At 40.2% G+C, this 22186-nt stretch overlaps 1 protein-coding gene across 1 annotated transcript in view; it reads left to right on the top strand.

Moving 5' to 3' along the window:
• Positions 1-22186, top strand: part of LOC124555629 (trimethyllysine dioxygenase, mitochondrial) — a 494241-nt gene that overhangs the window by 185173 nt on the left and 286882 nt on the right. Inside the window, exons 3-4 of the mRNA XM_047129605.1 lie at positions 1747-1840; positions 13746-13861. Coding sequence (XP_046985561.1) covers positions 1747-1840; positions 13746-13861 — 210 coding nt within the window. The remainder of the gene's footprint in view (positions 1-1746; positions 1841-13745; positions 13862-22186) is intronic.

The raw sequence follows: 22186 nt of genomic DNA, 5'->3' as shown, positions 1-22186 counted from the left end.
ATAGAATGCATGTGCCTGTTGATATAATATCAGCTTCCATGAGCATTATTTCTCTGCCCAGTAAATTTTAACACCTTTATTTTTATTTGAGTGTCAAAATACTGATGCAACCTTCACATTGATGCAACCTTGAGTAAAGTTTTGATTTGATATAATATACTTTATAAATGAACTGCTTAATTTGAAAGCGCATTTCAGCATGCCTGTAAATCAGTATTTTCTGTTTTCTAGTGTTACACTCGTAATACCTTAGTGAGCAAGAGAAGGTGATGCATAGTCCTTCATGCCATGATGGTTTCATGATGATATTTCCAACTATTGATTTAACTTTACATTATTAGCAGTGTGCAACAGCTGATAATACTACGCTACATTTAATTATCTGCACTTCATTTGAATAACTGCAGTCAGATACCAGATTATGGTTTCATAAGAAATTATCCTGAAGCAACTCATTTGCAACCAACAGAGAAACAAACCAGCAAGGAGCAGTCTCTACTGTTAATTTCCTGCTGCCTCCTTTGTACGGTACACAACATTTCTACCATCAGAGTCATTTCTTTGTCCAGTCCAGCACATACCCAACTGAACATTTATTTTCATTAACCTGAACTCATGAAATGGTTTCTGCTCTGTAACATATGTTATGTATTTTGTTTTTAAGTTACTTACAATGTACTTAGTTTTAAGGTGGTACACTCTTTGCTATAACTTACTTATACCCAAATTTATTCCCACAAGTAATTTGAGGTGTGTCAACCACTTATTGATTTTACTGAACAATAAAAGGTAATGCTGTCACCAATCTAAGGATGGTTTGAACACCAAAGTACTTTACTAGGCAATGTTCTGTTAGAATTGGTGATGATGTCTCCTTCCTCCGACCTTTGAAGTGACTTACTTTTTTTAAGGGGACGTACACGGATTCTGAACCATGGCGTAACTCAGCATTTTGCACATAAACACTGCCAGAGGTGAAATAAATGAAAAGTTAAAAATCGTAGAAGTAATTAATGGTAATGTCGTGTGACTAGGGCCTCCCGTCGGGTAGACCATTCGCCGTGTGCAAGTCTTTCGATTTGAAGCCACTTCGGCGACTAGCGCGTGGATGGGGATGAAATGATGATGATTAGGACAACACATCACCCACTCCCTGAGCCGAGAAAATCTCCGACCCAGCCGGGAATCGAACCCGGGCCCTTAGGATTGACATTCTATCGCGTTGACCACTCAGCTACCGGGGGCGGACTCTTGAGGTAATAAAATGGCTTCACAGGAATCTTGATCCTATCATGCTCTTCACGGAATTACAGTTAACATGTTCCTGATCGTAAGAGACATAAAGATATGGTGGGAAAACTTACATAAATATCAAGGATAACACATTCACAGAACGTGTTTGGTGTTTGTATTTATTTTTTTCTTCCTACTCCCCACGTTTTTTGCTTATTTTAATATATATCAAGCACCAATGATAAGTTTACAGTAGCTGTGAAACGTACATCAGAAGCCAATAGTATTTAATTTACCATATTAGGATTACTAAGTTCTCATTGTAAAACACAAGAGAACAAAGGAAATATCTGTGAACACAGTTTAGGAAATATTGTTTTGAGCTTGACTGCTGTAAGGAAAGCACTCGTGGGCTTGCTTTCTGATCTTAAGTTTTTTAACGTAATACTGATGAACAGGCACAACAGTGTCAATCATTAACTACAAAATATGACAGTTATGTATTAATTACAGGGCAGCTGAAATTACAAGAGAGTCATCTGGAACTTAATGATTATTTCCCAGAGCCAGTTCAGTTTTGGCATATATGGTTGAGGGATCACTGTCAGTAAGTAAATCACTTCTTTTTACTACTTGCCTCGTAATGTAAGAATGCAGCAGTTGATAGTAATGCAATATTAATTCAACAAACGCTGTCACGTAGAAGAAGGTGTAATTAGATGAATGACGAACACTAACTTCAATTAACGAAGGTTTATTCAGCACTTGCACATACAAGAGCGTGGAGCGAACTGCCTCCGGCCAGAACACAAACAGTATATATATATATATATATATATATATATATATATATATATACAGAATATTCTAGTACAATGATTTGTTACATTTGTGGATACCTCTAGCATGTACTCTAACCGAATATAGAAATTAAAAGTTTTGAACACACGAGCCTCCATTCCACAGTCTAGTATCATATCCACGATGCTACTCAACTTCTGCTGGGACATCCTTCCTTAAGCGAACAGCGTCTCGGTGTTACGTCGTCCTAGTCCGGGGCCGAGTAATCGGTCCTGCGTACTCCGGCTCCTGATAACTGATGCTCACCCTGGCGGTGATCTCCCTAGAACTTGTTTTGTCGCTGCCCTCTTCGTCACCTTTCCGCTTGTTGCCTGTCGCTGGAGCTTCGAATTTACCCTGGGTTGCAGCTGCAGGATCCAGATAGGGCTTTATTCGATGGACGTGGACCGTATCTCTGATCTTTCGTCGTCTTGTGTCGGGGTCGAAATCTTCAACTTCATAAGTAATATCAGACAACTGTCTTACAACCTTATAAGGTCCAAAGTAGCGCCAGAGGAGCTTCTCAGAGAGACCAACCTTCTGTACAGGAGTGAAGGTCCAGACGAGGTCACCAGGCTGGTAGACAAAAGGGCGGTGGCTCCCGTCATACCTTCGGCGATCGTTTTCTTGAGCCTGCAGCGTGCAGAGTCGAGCAACTGTCGAGCTTCCTCAGCTCTGGTTAGTACCTGGCCGATTCAGCCGTCGTCCACGTCATCAGGATGTAACGGAAACACAGTGTCCATCGCCGTAGTCACCTCACGCCCATGCACCAGGAAAAACTTCGTAAATCCTGTGGTTTCTTGTTTGGCGGTGTTGTAGGCAAACGTCACGAAAGGTAGCTCCTCATCCCAGTTGCTCTGCTCAACATTGACGAACATGGATAGCATGTCGGCCAAGGTCTTATTAAGGCGTTCAGTAAGCCCGTTAGTTTGCGGATGGTAGGCAATCGTCATGTGATGAGTATGCTGCACTAACGGTTTATCTCTTTCACAAGATTCGATTGAAAAACTTCCCCTCGATCCGTAATTAACGACCTTGGGACACCATGTTTTAATTCAATGTCTACCACGATGAATTTGGCTACCTTGGATGGTTCGGCTGTTGTCACGGCTTTTGTAATGGCATAGCGTGTTAGATTATCAGTGCAAACAATAATCCATCCATTGCCACTAGCAGACGTTGGAAATCGTCCGAGGAGGTCAATCCCAACACTCTGGATAGGCGTTTCAGCTGGTGGAATTGGTATGAGTTGGCCAGGTCGTTTCTGAGGATCTGCCTTTCTCCTCTGGCACTCTCGACAGTGCGACACATAATGATGGACACTCCTAAATAAACCTGGCCAGAATAATCTCTTGTGGATTCTATCGTTTGTCTTAATAAATCCTAAATGTCCGGCCTCAGGTGTGTCAAGGAATTTCTGTAGAACATTTAATCGCATGTGTTTAGGAATCACTGGTAGCCATCTCTTTTCAAACGGATCAAAGTTTTTCTTTCAAAGTAATCCATTAACTACCTTAATTGTCCTTTCACATCCTCTGACCGATTAAAGGCAAGCATAATTTGAGATATCGTGGCGTCCTTCTTCTGCTCAGCAGAGAGAACGTGAAGTGCAGCGAGACGGTCACTACCTTCATCAAAAAATGGTTCAAATGGCTCTGAGCACTATGGGACTTAACTTCTGAGGTCATCAGTCCCCTAGAACTTAGAACTACTTAAACCTGACTAACCTAAGGACATCACACACATCCATGCCCGAGGCAGGATTCGAACCTGCGACCGTAGCGGTCGCGCGGTTCCAGACTGTAGCGCCTAGAACCGCTCGGTCACACCGGCCGGCTTCCTTCATCAGTCTTGATGGTCTTGCACAGGGTTTCTTGAGAGACAGTCGGAATCTTGGTGTTTTCTTCCACTTTTGTACACTATGGTAATGTCGTAGTCTTGAAAACGTAGTGCCCACCTGGCGAGTTGTTATGTTGGATCCTTAAGACCTGTCAACCAACAAAGTGAATGATGGTCTGTAACAACTGTGAATGGCCTTCCACAGAGATACTGTCGAAATTTCCACATGGCGCAGATCACGGCAAGACATTCTCTTTCTGTAGTTGAGTAGTTTCTTTCGGCTTTTGTAAGTGTCCTAGAAGCATAGACTATAACCTTATTTTCTCCATCCGAAATCTGCACCAGAACAGCACCGATCCCATACCCACTGGCATCTGCGTTAGTTCTGCAGGTGCTCTCTCATCATACAGACCAAGTACAGGGTCAGTCGTCAGAGCTTTTTGCAGCACATCGAAAGAATCTTGTTCAGCACCACCCCAGATAAATTTAGCATCAGCTTTCAACAACTCTTGGAGTGGCCTGGCTTCGATACAAAAGTCTTTGATAAAACGAGGGTAATAAGAACACAATCCGAGGAAGCTTCTCACATCTCTAATACTTTCAGGAATAGGAAATTCCGTTATAGATCTCACCTTTTCTGGGTCTGGCCGCATACCTCGTTTGACACAAGGTGTCCAAGTATTTTGATTTCTTTTGCTCCAAAGAGACACTTTCTTGGATTAAGTTTCAGTCTGCCTTGTTGGAGACACTTAAGAACAGCCCTCAGTCGTTTTACGTGTTCATAAATTGTTTCGGAGAACACTATAACGTCATCTAAATAACAAGGACACATCGTCCGCTTCAGGTGACTAAGAAGATTATCCATCATCCGTTCAAAGGTTGCTGGTGCTTTACACAAACCAAACGGCATTACCTTAAACTCATACAGGCCCTCTGGGGTATCGTGTGCAGTTTTCTCACGATCAGCCTCATCTGCTTCGATTTGCCAGTATCCTGAGTACATGTCCATGGTTGAGAAAAACTTATCCCCCTTCAGACAATCTAGTGTATCGTCAATTCGTGGAAGAGGGTAAACGTCCTTTTTAGTTATCTTATTAAGCTTCCTGTAAGCAACACAATAGCGCCAACTGCCATCCTTCTTCCTGACGAGGACCACTGGTGACGATCATGGGCTCTGCGAAGGCTGAATGATGTCATTCTTCATAATTTTCTTTACCTCGTCGCTAATTATTCGACGTTCCGTTGCTGACACACGGTATGCTCTCTGACTTATTGGTTGATGGTCTCCAGTGCTAATCCGGTGCTTCACCGTTGGTTTGTCTAATTTGCTCTTCACCTGTGGATTGAAGCATTCAGAGAACTCTTGAAGAAGGGCAAGTAGCTGCTTCTGTTGTTCCCGGGATGTTTCTGTGACGCTCAGCTGTTCTTCAATTAACGGCTCAGCGGTTGCTACGCACATGCATCTTGGAAGGATCTGCGGTTCTTGGCGACAGTTAACTATCCACAAGTCACCGAATCCGTTTTCAAACAAGACGACAGAGGCTGGGATGACCAAGTTAGTCTTCAGTGATATGCTTCTCTTACGTTCCACTACAAGATCCAAGGGGTTGATGCATGGCTTGACACATGACAGTTACCTCTCTAGGCAACTGCAGGGCTTGACACATGACAGTTACCTCTCTAGCGCTGACTGCAGGAATGATCACTTCATCCAGCACACATAGTCTCCACACACTCGGATGCGCATCTTTCTGTCCACAGTATCTCATCTCGTGTAGCACAATCTTCGAGCGACCACAATCTATAATTGCCTGAGACGCTTTCAAAAAGCCCCATTCGAGAATGACGTCATGACTACATTCTTATAAGACGATTAATTCTAAGGGCTGTGTATGGCCACTTATACCCACACGAATGACACGTCTTACAGTAGCTTTTACATCTTTCCCATTAGCCACCTTCAGCAGAGATGTTTTGTTGTCGACGAATACGTTTTTCTGCAACTGGCGACGGTACTTCTCCGAAATGACTGAATATGATGCTCCAGAGTCCACAAGAGCTTGGGCTGGTCGGTCATCCGTGATAATTACGACATAGTTTCCTATCATTTTTGTAGTGATCGATGGCGGAGGATTTTTCTCTTCGGCGACCTCACCTCCAAGGAAGGTCGCACTCTTTAGTTTTCCTAAGTTGCGGCGGCTAGGTAATCGGCTGGAGCTTCTAAACGGCGATAGAGACCTTGATCGGCGTGTTGGGGGGCATCGTCTCCAGCGGCTAGCTTGCGACGATGGTGACCTACGTCGTGCTGCACCCACATCTTCTTGTTCATCTTCGTCGTCCCGAAGTTGGCGTCAGCTAAGATCGGTCTGCCGTCTTCTGGCGCGGACGTCAGCAAATATCCGCCGCCTTTCTTGACAATAGCGCACCACTTGTCCCAGTCGCCCACAGTAGAAACGTACTGGTTGGTTATCCTGGGTCCTCCAGACGTCAGTCTTCCTTGGTGCCCAAACAGGTTCCTCATGCGGCATTGTAGGAACATAACTCCACCTGGGTCTCGAATTTTTCACCATTTTAAAGGAATAAATAAATAATTAAATAAATGAAGCACAATTTTGGTAAACATTTTTGGAAAGCAGTGATCAATTAATTGTTATATTTTGACTAAAGTTCAGTCTTGATCACATCATGTATGTTTTAATTAAAAACATACATGATGTGATCAAGACTGAACTTTAGTCAAAATATAAATTTGTTTTAATTAAAACATACATGATGTGATCAAGACTGAACTTTAGTCAAAATATAAGTAAATGAAGGACGAGAGATTGGGTTCAATGTGTGTTCCACTCCCTCCCTTATGACCTCTTGAAGCGTTTCGGTTATTTTGCTCGCCATGCAATCCAAGTGCCTTCTGAACTTCCTCTCTCACTATCTGACTAAGAACACTTGTGAAATCAGTTGCTTCCTCCATCACAGACATTAATACGACGTTTGGAAGCCGTTCGAACTTGTTGCGTGTAATTCTTTTTTGATGCATTGTCTCGATATACTGGCACCATTTTATGAAGTCGTCTGCTGTTGAAACCTCCTTCAGGAGTTAGGCTCGATACATATCCTCAGCAACACCCTTCATGAGATGTGCAACCTTATCTTCCTCCTTCATTCTAGAATCCACTATTTTCCACAGCTCCAAGGCGTCTTGAATGTTAGATGCTGTAGTTTCTTTTGGACGCTGTGCCCTGCACTTAATATTCAGCCTTGTACTTGTGTCATTGTGTGTCTCCGAAATACTTGTGCAGTTCCACCGAAAATACTTCCCAGCTTTTGAACTTCTCCTCATTGTTCTCATACCATTGCTTGGCAGTGCCCTCCAAGTAGAAAAATACGTTAGCCAAACGGACGGTGTCATCCCATTTATTAAATTTGGCTATGCGCTCATATACCTTAGCCACTTGTTTGGATCTTGGCTATCGTCACCAGAGAACCCGGAAGGATGTCTGATGTGATGGCACACAGTTGCTGTCATCGTAATATCCTCTTCTTCTTCTGTCCCTGATAGATTGCGATCTGTTGAATATGGCTCCAACTCGGGTTTCTTGCCACGTAAACAGCGACTGTATCGTGGCCTAATGGGAGCCACTGTGTCGTCGATAATGTGCACTATCACAAGTTCCAATACCCGGCCACTCCAACAGAATAGTGTCACGTAGAAGAAGGTGTAATTAGATGAATGACGAACAATAACTTCACTTACCAAAGGTTTATTCAGCACTTGCACATACAAGAGTGCTTCCAGCCAGAAGACATACTGTATGTACAGGGTGCTACAAAAAGGTACGGCCAAACTTTCAGGAAACATTCCTCACACACAAAGAAAGAAAATACGTTATGTGGACATGTGTCCAGAAACGCTTACTTTCCATGTTAGAGCTCATTTTAAGACTTCTCTTCAAATAACATTAATCATGGAATGGAAACACACAGCAACAGAACGTACCAGCGTGACTTCAAACACTTTGTTACAGGAAATGTTCAAAATGTCCTCCGTTAGCGAGGATACACGCATCCACCCTCCGTCGCATGGAATCCCTGATGCACTGATGCAGCCCTGGAGAATGGCGTGTTGTATCACAGCCGTCCACAATACGAACACGAAGAATCTCAACGTTTGTTACCAGGGTTGCGTAGACAAGAGCTTTCAAATGGCCCCATAAATGAAAGTCAAGAGGGTTGAGGTCAGGAGAGCGTGCAGGCCATGGAATTGGTCCGCCTCTACCAATCCATCGGTCACCGAATCTGTTGTTGAGAAGCGTACGAACACTTCGACTGAAATGTGCAGGAGCTCCATCGTGCATGAACCACATGTTGTGTCGTACTTGTAAAGGCACATGTTCTAGCAGCACAGGTAGAGTATCCTGTATGAAATCATGATAACGTGCTCCATTGAGCGTAGGTGGAAGAACATTGGGCCAAATCAAGACATCACCAACAATGCCTTCCCAAACGTTCACAGAAAATCTGTGTTGATGACGTGATTGCACAATTGCGTGCGGATTCTCGTCAGCCCACACATGTTGATTGTGAAAATTTACAATTTGATCACGTTGGAATGAAGCCTTATCCGTAAAGAGAACATTTGCACTGAAATGAGGATTGACACATTGTTGGATGAACCATTCACAGAAGTGTACCCGTGGAGGCCAATCACCTGCTGATAGTGCCTGCACACGCTATACATGGTACGGAAAGAACTGGTTCTCTCGTAGCACTCTCCATACAGTGACGTGGTCAACGTTACCTTGCACAGCAGCAACTTCTCTGACGCTGTCACTAGGGTTATCGTCAGCTGCACGAAGAATTGCCTCGTCCATTGCAGGTGTCCTCGTCGTTCTAGGTCTTCCCCAGTCGCGAGTCATAGGCTGGAATGTTCCGTGCTCCCTAAGACGCCGATCAATTGCTTCGAACGTCTTCCTGTCTGGACACCTTCGTTCTGGAGATCTGTCTCGATACAAACGTACCGCGCCACGGCTATTGCCCCGTGCTAATCCATACATCAAATGGGCATCTGCCAACTCCGCATTTGTAAACATTGCACTGACTGCAAAACCACGTTCGTGATGAACACTAGCCTGTTGATGCTACGAACTGATGTGCTTGATGCTAGTACTGTAGAGCAATGAGTCGCATGTCAACACAAGCACCGAAGTCAACATTACCTTCCTTCAATTGGGCCAAATGGCGGTGAATCGAGGAAGTACAGTACATACTGATGAAACTAAACTGAGCTCTAACATGGAAATTAAGCGTTTCCGGACACATGTCCACATAATATCTTTTCTTTATTTGTGTGTGAGGAATGTTTCCTGAAAGTTTGGCCGCACCTTTTTGTAACACCCTGTATACAGGGAACATTCCAGTACAATGATTCCTGACATTTGTGGATACGTTTAGAATGTACTCTAACCGCATATAGAAATTAAAATTTTTCACTTCTTGTGAGTTTTGAACTCAGAACCCTCCATGCAACAGTTTAGTATTATATCCACCATACCACCATGCTACTCAGCTTTGGCTGTGACAATACATTTACAATGTTCCATCTAAATTGAACTTTTGCCATATCTCACTTCTATGTGCTTAGATTCAAGTGTTGTGCACACTTACCTTTTGTATAAAAATAAAATTCAATTCAGCAGAATATTCAAATCAAATGGAACATAAAGACTGATCTGTATTTACCTTCATAACTCACGAATCCCATAGAGTATTAATCTGAACGTTATTGTGAGCTATTTGTATGTGTTTTTATCAGTTGTATTGTGTCTGTTGAAGATAAGTACTGACTAGGCTTTCAGTCTCTCTTAGTTGAATTTTGAATTTTCTCTTTCTGTCTAAGCTCCCCTAATAAATTGCAGTTTCTTCCCACAAGGTGGAATCTCTTGTCCTGAAAGTAATAAGTGTGGTAGTATAATGTACTTCTATGTATTTCTGTCTGTAATAAACTTAATATTTGTAGATAAATAACAACAGCCTTCTCTTCTATGAATATTTCTCTTTTATTTGCAATTATTACAATTAACATTAACGTAAATAATTTGCAAGGCAATAATCAATCTTTATTAATGAAGGATTATTGTGTTCACTAATACAATGCCATTTAAAAACGCAATGAATATTGTTGCATAGACTCAGTGCAGCTAACTTCTGGCAACAAGTATATAATTTACTCAATGGTGTGTGTAGTAGGACTGCCTAGTGCTAATCATAAGAAGGACACGTGTAGGAAAGACACACGATAGGCTTTTAGAATGAGTGGGAGTCACTCAGTAGTCAACTTAAAAGAATGAGATGTACAACAACATATTATATTGCATGTCATTGTTGCATATTTCATTATAGTTGAAAAAATGTGACAATGATGTGCAACATAATATGTTGTTGTACATCTCATTCTTTTAAGTGGACTACTAAGTGACTCCCTCGCAATCTAAAAACCTATAGTATTTCTTTCCTACACTCACAAGGTCTATGTTACGATGAGCACTAGGCAGTCCTACACATCCCATTGAGTAAATTGGAGACTAGCTGCCAGAAACCAGCTTCAATGAGTCTATGCGTAAATATTCATTCCTTTGTAAGTGGCATTGTATTAGTAAATATGGTAATCCTTCATTAATGTAATATTGATTAGCTGTTAATTATAATAGCTGTAATTAAAACTGGAATATTCACAAAATGGAATGTAGTTTTTATTTATGTACAAATATTAAGTACACTGATGACAGAAACACATAAAAGTAGATTAACACACTCCTTACTTCCAGAACAAGCGATTCCACCTCCATGAAAGAAACTGTAGTTTACTAAAGGGAGGTAGGATAGAAAGAGAAAATTCAAATGAGGAAATTGTTAAACTCAGAGGGACTAGAACCCTGCCCAGTAGTTATCTTCAGTGGACACAGTACAGGCAACAAAAACATATACAAATAGTTCACAGTACATAATTACAATATCAGGAGGAAAAATGATATTAATTAGTCCACATTAATGTTGTACTTAGCACAAAAGGGGTGCACAATGCAGCAACAAAAATTTACTTATCCTGTCATATAAAATGTCTGACAGACAACTAAGTAAAATTTGAAAACAAACTGATAATGTTACTGCTTGACAACACATTCTATGCCATAAAAGAAATTTTGTTATTGTAATCTATGAAAGGTGGTGGGTAGGATATTGCTGAAAACCCAAGGAAATTCTGGTCTTACGTAAAATTGGTAAGCGGGTCGAAGGCTTCCATCCAGTCACTCACTGATCAGTCTGGCCTGGCAACGGAAGACAGCAAAACAAAAGCTGAAATTTTAAATTTAGCATTTGAGAAATCTTTCACGCAGGAGGATCGTACAAACATACCACTTTTTGAGTCTTGTACAGATTCCCGTATGGAGGATGTAGTGATAGACATCCCTGGGGCTGTGAAGCAGCTGAATGGGTTGAAAATAAATAAATCGCCAGGTCCTGATGGGATTCCAATTAGGTTTTACAGAGAATACTCTACTGCATTGGCTCTGTACTTAGCTTGCATTTATCGTGAATCTCTTGCCCAACATAAAGTCCCGAGTGACTGGAAAAAAGTGCAGGTGATGCCTGTATATAAGAAGGTTAGAAGGATGGATCCTCAAAATTACAGACCAATATCCTAAACATTGGTTTGTTGCAGGATTCTCGAACATATTCACTGTTTGAATATAATGAATTTCCCTGAGACAGGGAAGTTGCTGTCCATGCATCAGCACGGCTTTAGAAAGCATCGCTCCTGCGAAATGCAACTCACCCTTTTTTTACGTGATATCTTGCGAACCATGGATGAAGGGTATCAGACGGATGCCATATTCCTTGACTTCCGGAAAGCGTTTGACTTGGTGCCCCACTGCAGACTCCTAACTAAGGTACGAGGATAAGGGATTGGTTCCCAAGTATATGTGAGTCGCTCGAAGACTTCTTAAGTAATAGAACCCAGTACGTTGTCCTCGGTGGTGAGTGTTCATCGGAGGTGAGGGTATCATCTGGAGTGCCCCAGGGAAGTGTGGTAGGTCCGCTGTTGTTTTCTATCTACATAAATGGTGTTTTGAATAGGGTGGATAGCAATGTGCGGCTGTTTGCTGATGATGCTGTGGTGTACGGGAAGGTGTCGTCGTTGAGTGACTGTAGGAGGATACAAGATGACTTGGACAGGATTTGTGATTGGTGTAAAGAATGGCAGCTAACTCTAAATATAGATAAATGTAAATTAATGCAGTTGAATAGGAAAAAGAATCCTGTAATGTCTGAATACTCCATTAGTAGTGCAGCACTTGACACAATCACATAGATTAAATATTTGGGCGTAACATGGCAAAGCGATATGAAGTGGGACAAGCATGTAATGGCAGTTGTGGGGAAGGCGGATAGTCGTCTTCGGTTCATTGGTAGAATTTTGGGAAGATGTGGTTCATCTGTAAAGGAGACTGCTTATAAAACACTAATATGACCTATTCTTGAGTACTGCTCGAGCGTTTGGGATCCCTATCAGTTTGGATTGAGGGAGGAAATAGAAGCAAATTCAGAGGCGGGCTGCTAGATTTGTTACTGGTAGGTTTGATCATCACGCGAGTATTACAGAAATGCTTCAGGAACTCAGGTGGGAGTCCCTAGAGGAAAGGAGGCGTTCTTTCATGAATCGCTACTGAGGAAATTTAGAGAACCAGCATTTGAGGCTGACTGCAGTACAATTTTACTGCCGCCAACTTACATTTCATGGAAAGACCACAAAGATAAGATAAGAGAGATTAGTGCTCGTAAAGGCATATAGGCAGTCATTTTTCCCTCGTTCTGTTTGGGAGTAGAACAGGGAGAGAAGATGCTAGTTGTGGTATGAGGTACCCTCCGCCACGCACCGTATGGTGGATTGCAGAGTATGTATGTAGATGTAGATGTACATCTGCATATTAAATAAAATGTTCAGTATGTAGCCGTATTTACAAATTAATTATTAATTTTTAATGTTAATATATAATGGCACAGCATACATGTTTTATATAGCATTTTAAAGCATTTGCAAAAGATGAAGTTTCTCATCTGGACAAAATAATTATTTATTAGTTTACTTCAACTGGTTAATTATGATTTATCATGCATTATGATTTATCATGCAAAATTATCCATGAAAACTAATTAACTAGGTAACTCAACACTTTTATCTTACCAGGAGGCTATGTAGTCAAACTGTGTTCCACAGATATTTTCAGGACACTAATAGAATTAGAATTTGAGCCAGCTGTACATGTTATTGTTTCTTTTAGATGGTATAATGACATAAATATGAAATATGTAGGTGGATTTTATTATTAGGAGAGACAATGGCTTCATCAGTATCTAAAGATGTTTCAACTTCAGTATATGCCCTGAAGCAGAGAACTTATAGCCTATTACTTAGATTTTTGGTATAAAACAACTGATATTCTTGGATGTGGTACTGTTGTATGGATAAGCATATGTATATCCAGGTATATGCAAGAATATATATCACATAATACTCCTATTGAAAGCAGACTGGATATCTTGTCTCATAGTGGGCCAATGACAGTCAAGCAAATTGCTTTTATGTAATAATTTTTGATGACTCATTTGATTTTGTCATGGTATGATATTATTAACCAGTTGAAGTAAACTAATAAATAATTATTTTGTCCAGATGAGAGACATCATCTTTTGCAAATGCTTTAAAATGCTATATAAAACATGTATGTTGTTTTACATGCTTTTGGAAATTACATAAAAAAATTGAATTTCAGATGTGACCTGTGCTATAACCATACTACTCACCAAAGAAACTTAAATATACTTACAGTTCCCAGTGACATTAAACCTCAGAACTGCTGGATATCAAATGACCAACTTCTTGTGGAATGTAAGTATTCAGTTAGTTTGTTTACCTATAATGCCCACAGTATCTCATGATGGCATTATTGTATGAAAAATCTGTATTGTATCTTTCAAACAAGCACTCTTAAGTAATTCTTGTATTTTGTTTCTCCTTATATTGAATGAAAATTAAGGAGGCCTTTGCAGAAAAGAGAAGCAGCTGTATGAATATCAACAGCTCAGATGGAAAACCAGAAGGAAAGATGAAAGGTGGAAGGAGTATATAGAGGGTTTATACAAGGAAGATGAAGTTGAAGGCAGTATTATAGAAAGGGGAGAGGATGTAGATGAAGATGAGATGGGAAATATCCTACTGCGAGAAGAATTCAACAGAGCACAGAAAGACCTAAGTCAAAACAAGTCAACTGCAGTAGAAGACATTGTGTCAGAATTTCTGATAGCCTTGAAAGAGCCAGCCATGTCAAAACTAGTGCATCTGGTGTGCAAGATGTTTGAGACAAGATTCAAGAAAAATATTATAATTGAAATTCCAAAGAAAGCAGGTGCTGACATGTATGAGTGTTACTTAACTGTCAGTTGCAAAATATTAACATGAATTCCAACCTTGGGAAAGATGACTCCGGATTCCAGAGAAATGCAGGAACACACAAGGCAGTACTGACTGAGGTCAAGGAAAGGCAAACCTACACTTATAGCATTTGTAGATTTACAGAAAGTTTTCGACAATGTTGACTTGAATACTCTCTTTGAAGTTCTGAATGTAGCAGGTGTAAAATATAGGAATCTATAGGCTATTTACAACTTCTAAAGAAACTAGATGGCAGTTGTAAGAATCAAGGAGCAAGAAAGGGAAGCAGTGGTTTAGAAGGGAGGGAGACAGGTTTGTACCCTATCCCCTTGTTATTCAATCAGTACATTGAGCAAGCAGTAAAGGAAACCAAAGAAAAATTTGGAGTTGGAATTAAAGTTCAAAGAGAAGAAATAAAAACTTTGAGGTTTGCCAGTGACATTGTAATTCTGTCAGTGAAAAATGGAAATAAGCGTATGGCATTGTTGCCCGGGAGGCCCCATCTGGGGAGGTTCAGCCACCAAATGCAAATCTGATTTCAGTCGGTGCCACATTGGGCAACTTGCATGCCGGTGATGGGGATATAATGATGATGAGGACAACACAACACCCAGTCCCCAAGAGGAGAAAATCTCCAACCCAACTGAGAATTGAACCCAGGCCCGCTTGCATGGGAGGCGAGCACATTACCACCCAGGTAGGCAGGCAGACTCTGTCAGGGAGACAGCAAAGGACTTGGAAGAGCAGCTGAACGGATGGGCAGCATGTTGAAAGGAGGATATAAGATGGTCGTCAACAAAAGCAAAACAAGGATAATAGAATGTAGTCCAATTAAATCAGATGATGCTGAGGAAATTGGATTATGGAATGAAACAATTAAAGTAATAGAGGTTTTTTATTTAGACAGCATACCAACTGATGATGGCTGAAGTAGAGAGAACATAAAATGTAGACTGGCAATGATAAGAAAATAGTTTCTGAAGAAGAGAATTTTGTTAACACTGAATTTACATTTAAGCATTAGGAAGCGTTTTCTGAGGGCATTTGTCTGGAGGGTAACCATGGAAGTGAAATGTGAACGACAAACAGTTTAGGCAAGAAGAGGATAGAGACTTTTGAAATGTGGTGTTACACAAGAATGCTGAAGGTTAGATGTGTAGATCATGTAACTAATGGGTAAGTACAGAATTGACTTGTGGAGACAAGAAATTTATGGCACAACTTGACTAAAAGAAGAAATCAGTTGATAGGAAAAATTCTGAGACACCAAGTGATCACCAATTTAGTGTTAGAGGGAAGTGTGGGTAGTTAAAATTGTAGAGGGAGACCAAGAGATGAATACAGTAAGTAGATTCACAAGGGTTTAAGTTAGAGTAGTTGCTCTGAGATGAAGAGGCTTGCACAGGATAGAGCAGTATGAAGAGCTGCATCAAACCAGTCTTTGGACTGAAGACAACAACAACAACATATATTCAGTAATGTTTATTATATTGTGTTTTATTTTGCACTTAGAGCAAATTGTGAAAATTAATTAACCACATTTAAAAATCGTTGAGGATATTTCTCTTAATTGGATAGAATCTCTCTTCTTAAATTAAAGTTACTGTTTCTCATAAAAACAAAATTTTTCATAGATGAGAAAATACCAGAAAGGTCTGTGAGAAAGCCATGTAGATAAACAGTTGGCCAAATAATCAAGTAAATATGTTGGCAGGAGGAAGACATTACACCCATGGGAGCTTATGCACTTGCACTGACACATACTAAAGTATTTTCTGTAATTTTTTCTTTAAAAGTAATTAGTTCCATATTGCAGAAATATCTTACGAATTACCAAATAAGTTACCAGACACAATTTACTGGCAAAAGTGATCTGTCCTTATATGCACACTTTACTGAAATGTAAAGAAAAGGATTTATCTGTGTTATACTAACTGCATGACAATAACAGAAAAGTGTTAATGTGTCTAAAAGGTAATCTAAAATGCTTATTGAGATCAATAACTAAAATGGTACAAAGAAAGGGAATACTGCATTTTCAAAAGAACCTACATATGAGTTAATTTCATAGAATGTATAGCCCACATAGGAGTTAATTTCATAGACTGTATAGCAGCAGGTTAATAACATACAGTGAAAAATGCTTGCTGTAACAACTTTTGAATAAGAAATTTTAAATGAAGATAAGTGAATAAGTAATCAGTCATCTTCTGCTGCATATGAATTATAACTGCAGTAAATAAGTACTGTTGATTCTGTTACTCTGTGTGTATCTGTGAACAAAATCAACACTGTGACTGACCATGAGATGATGATTAAGAATATAAAAGTATCTCAACAATAATTTTGCAACAGTCTTGTTCTGAATAAAAAGTCAAAGGGAAACTAATGTTATTTATGAATGAAATACAAGAGCATCTGAAATTTCTTACAGATAATAGCATGTACAAAATTTAACAGTCAGCCAACTGGTTACACACAATCTTTTAAAAAACACAATAACCAGGTTTCGATAGCTCTAAGACTGCCTTCATCAGAATAGTAAAAGTTTTACCATTCTGATGAAGATAGTCTTACAGCTATCAGAACCTGTTTTATGTATTTTTTAAAAAAATGGTGTGCAACTGGTCGGCTGACTTAAATTTTATATAATTGCTTACATGGTTGCTGAGCGCATAAAATATAATGTACATAAACAGAATTTTATGAAAATTTCTGTATTTCCATAACCTATTGACTCAGTATTTAGGTCCAGAGTCTTCTGACGATTTTCAGATGTGTACTGGTGAAAGTTCTCTAAGTCATTTGTTTACTGAAATATCAGTATCATGCAGTTTGGAGACTGATACTCAGAACAAGAAGGGATTTTGCTGGAGTTGAATATGTGCTGTAATACTGCCTTAATAATCTAAGGCAAAAGTAAATGGTTTATCTTACTACACAATTTCTTCTTTAAATATGGCAACTGAAAGTCCTTGGTGTAAAATAAATAATGGAAGGAATGAAGGTAACAACTGATTATTTAAGTGAGGCATTAAGTGATCAATAGGTACATAAACAAGATTAAAATCAATGCTAAGCTTTCAGATGATTTACTCCTTCATAGCTAGCTACAGAACAGACATAAAAACACATACATATGAACATACATATTTATGTGACATTGTTTTAGTCAACTATGTTAAGTCATTACTGGGGTGAGGGATTTTATTAGGTGAAATATGTGAGGGGGACAGGAAGCAGGAAGGGGAGGGAGGGCAGGAGGGATGGGGAGTTGATAACAGGGAGGGAGAGGTAGCAAACACATAGGATAGTAATGTGGCACTGGTGAGCTCTCTCTGGTGCAGATGAGGGGTTGCGTGTAGAAGATCTTGACGTAGTAGAGAGGATTGGGAGGGGGAAATAGGGCACAGGGGTGGAGTCTGATGTGAGACAGGGGCTAGTGAAAATTGAAGTTAGATAGATTGTAGGCTAATAGGATGTGTTGTACAAATGATTCACATCTACATAGTTAAGTGATGCTGGTATGGATTGGGAGGATTCAGATGACAGGGGTTGTGAAGCAGCTATTGTAATCAAGCATGTTGTGCACATGCCATATGGACACATGACCCTAAATTCTCCAATCAGCACTATGAACTAGCTGCATAGGGTCAACCCTGCCATTATCCAAATAACTCCATATCGTAACCACTTAATCATATTTCATGTGCTTCAACACGGTTTTGACTACTTGCCATGCCCAGAAATGAGGAATATCCTACCCACATTCCTTCCCACCCATTCCAAAATGGTGTTCCACCATTAAATCAATCTATAACATACCCTGATCCAGCCTCACACCGCTCCTATTCGAAACTCCTTGTCACATGGGCTATATCTCTGTGGAAGACTAAAGAGCAGGAGTTGTTCTAAACACCAGCCTAGCACATTCTGTTTCACTCGAGTCATAGCCATATCCTATCCTGTCAGAAGCACAGGCACCTGTAATAGCAGCCATATCGTAAAGCAATTCTGCTGTAAATTTTGCACATCCTTTTATGTGGGCATGCATGCCAGTTATCTGTTTACTAATATCAACAGCCAACACTAAGTGGTCAGTGAGAGCAAAGTTGACTACCTTGTGGCAGAGAATTCTCCTGAGTGCAGCATGCTTGTTTTCAGTGATTGCTACAGAGCCCACACAATCTTGAAACACCCGTCCTCTTCTAAATAACAACATCTTTGAATTACATAATTGGGTGTTGTCCTTTGATCCATAAATTGTCCTGACCTCAATCTCCACTTGCCTCTGTCCCACACCCACCTCAATCGCTGTCACTGTGGCCACTACGTCACTCAGTCTGTACTCATATCATCCACTCTGCAATCTCTCTCTACCTCTGTTCTATCTCTCCTTCTCATTCTACTCCACACCACTGTGCACACACAGCTCCTCCTGCCTGTGTCACATAAAGGCCACTGGTGTAACATTCTTATCCATCAATGTGCTTGCTACCTCTCCTTTGCACCTATCAACCACCCTACTCCTCAGCCCTTTCTGTCCTTCCCCACCCCCCTTCTCCTGTGGCCTACACCATCGGATACAACCCCTCACCATAGTTGAGCTGCAGTGCTGGTGCAGTGCAGTTGACTTGGATAACATAACAGTGCAAGTGTATGTGTCTGTAAGTATGTGTGTGGATGAGTGTTATGTGATTACCTCAGTAGTAGAACATTGTTCAGAAAGCTTAGCAATATTTTGTGTCTTGTATGCATATCTTATTGACCATTCACACCTCAACTACCATTATTTTCAATTTCTTATTCTAAATTGAATGTTAGATAGATATTTTAATTACTTAATGCAACTGAAAATTATTGGACTACAATGTGCATTAAGGTGATAATAGTTTTATCTTTCAGAATTTTCACTTTTAGGCTTATTATTAGAGTATGTCTATAGTCATATATTTCCTGTAGGATATTTTAGTTTTGCATTTAACATTTATGTTTGTGCCATCATCACATAATTGAGATACATTTGAAAGGATTATTTGTTTTCTTTTAGTAATATTTATTGCAGAACTTTCACATGATCAGTGATTTAATAGCATGTGCCACTGGATTTTAAAGAAAATATGAGACCTTAGTCAGTAGTTCATACAAATGACTCACACATATTCAAAAGATGACAGGTTTCAGTTTCAAGACAATGTAGCTGAATGTGTAGGTGTTATTAGCTCTGAAGAAGGCATTGTCAGAAACATTAACTACAAATTCAGTCGCCTTTAAATAGATTTCTGCCACTCAGTGGCACAGTTATATAGCGAGTCATTATATTTTTTGTGTGAATTGTTTGAATGCCAATACAGAACTTTGTTTTCACTTGCCAGAACATACATGGTACTGTAAGGCATAATAGTAAAGCAATCAATATTAAAATTGAAAATACACTGAAGAGCCAAAGAGACTGGTACACCTGCCTAATATTGTGTAGGGCCCCCAGGAGCACTCAGAAGTGCCGCAACATGACATGGCATGGACTCAGACTAATCTCTGAAGTAGTGCTGGAGGGAATTGACACCAAGAATCCTTCAGGGCTGTCCACAAATCCATAAGAGTACAGGAAAGGGGGGGGGGGGGTGGAGAGCTCTTCTGAACAGCATGTTGCAAGGCATCCCAGATATGCTCAATAATGTTCATGTTTGTGGAGTTTCGTGGCCAGTGGAAGTGTTTAAACTCAGACGAGTGTTCCTGGAGCCACTCTGTAGCAATCCTGGACATGCGGGGTGTCGCATTGTCCTGCTGGCATTGCCCAAGTCCGTCGGAATGCACAATGCACATGGATGCAGGTGATGAGACAGGATGCTTACGTACATGTCACCTGTCAGAGTTGTATCGAAACATATCAGGGGTCCCATATCACTCCAACTGCACCCGCCCCGCACCATTACAGAGCCTCCACCAGTTTGAAGAATCCACTGCTGACATGCAAGGTCCATGGACTCTCCATACCCATACATGTCCATCTACTTGATACAATTTCAAACAAGACTCATCCGACCAGGCAACATGTTTCCAGTCATCAACAGTCCAATGTTGGTGTTGACAGGTCAAGGCAAGGTGTAAGGCATTGTGTTGTGCAGTCATAAATGGTACACAAGTGGGCCTTCAGCTCCAAAAGTGCATATCGATGATGTTTCATTGAATGATTTGCATGCTGACACTTGTTGATGGCCCAGCATTGAAATCTGCAGCAATTTGTGGAAGGGTTGCACTTCTGTCACATTGAATGATTCTCTTCAGTCATCATTGGTACTGTTCTTACAGGGTCTTTTTCTGGCTGCAGCAGTGCGGAGATCTGATGTTTTACCCGATTCCTGATAATCACGGTACACTTGTGAAATGGTCATAGGGAATCTCCCCACTTAATCACTACCTTATCGCTCATGTGCTGACTATAACACCATGTTCACACTCTCTTAAATCTTGATAACATGCCGTTGTAGCAGCATTAACCGATCTAACAACTGTGCCAGACACTTGTCATCTTATACAGGCATTGCTGTTCATAGCGTCTTATTCTGTTTGTTTACATATCTCTGTAATAGAATAACCATGCCTATACCAGTTTCTATGGTGGTTCATGTAGGAAGCATGGAATATTTTTCATAGAATTGATAACTTTTCTCAGATGTGATTAGAGTTGTGTAACATTTCACATAACTCACTGAATGACATGAGACTTAACCAGATGAAGAACAGCATAAAAGGTGATATAAAGGCCAGTGGTACCTACATATGTGGTAAGAGCAAAAGAGTATCTCCATCTGAAGCCTTCATAAGGCTGAAAGTAAAGTAGTCAGAAAATGGATGGGCCCATGGTTGTCAAGATATTGATTCGTTAAATACTTTTGTACTGTCCACATAGACTGGCAAAGAGTAAAAGGAGAACAATCAAAAGAATCATATTGTTTATCATTTCAAGAATGCACCTGAAAATCACAAAAATCAGATATGAGTTTGTTAAAAATGATTAAAGTTGCGGTTTAAGGAGCTGCATTTGTGGACTGCGTGGCTGGTCCCGGTGGAGGTTCGAGTCCTCCCCCGGGCATGTGTGTTTGTCCTTAGGCTAATTTACGTTAATTAGTGTGTAAGCTTAGGGATTGATGACCTTAGCAGTTAAGTCCCATAAGATTTCACACACATTTGAACATTTGATTAAAGTTGAAAAATAAAAGAAAATTTAGATCAGGACTTAATATTGCATGAAGAACAAGGTCATTAAGAATGAAGCACCAACTTGAATTTTATAAAGTTTGGGGAGGATATCAGACATTTACTTTTCAAAGGAACCACTCTTCTGACATTCATCTAATTGATTTAGGGAAACAGTAGATAAAACCACTCTTCTGGCATTCATCTAATTGATTTAGGGGAACAGTAGAAAACCTAAGTCTGGATGAACAGACTGTGATGGAAATACCTCTCACCCTGAATGAATCTCCAGTGTACTCATCTGGCTGAGGAGTGGAGCTGGGCACATAGTTTAGTAAGTTAGTACATTTATATTCTGTAGATTGCAAAATACTGATATCAGTCATGCACTAGAAACACACAGTGAGGTACATGATCTGATATGTGGTCTGTGCTAATACCAACCAAGGTAAACAGTTTGAGATCCCATACAATATGAAATTATTGTTTCGCAAGGCACAGTACATACATCAGCGGCTAGATACTAGTTTGTAATGTTCACTCCTCACTCAGAAAGTAAACTGAAGCCACAGTTTTTCAGCA

This window comes from Schistocerca americana, chromosome X, assembly GCF_021461395.2.
Source record: "Schistocerca americana isolate TAMUIC-IGC-003095 chromosome X, iqSchAmer2.1, whole genome shotgun sequence".
NCBI classification, from domain to species: domain Eukaryota; kingdom Metazoa; phylum Arthropoda; class Insecta; order Orthoptera; family Acrididae; genus Schistocerca; species Schistocerca americana.
Note: the sequence above shows the minus strand (reverse complement) of the source record. Positions and strands in the feature narration are given on the sequence as shown.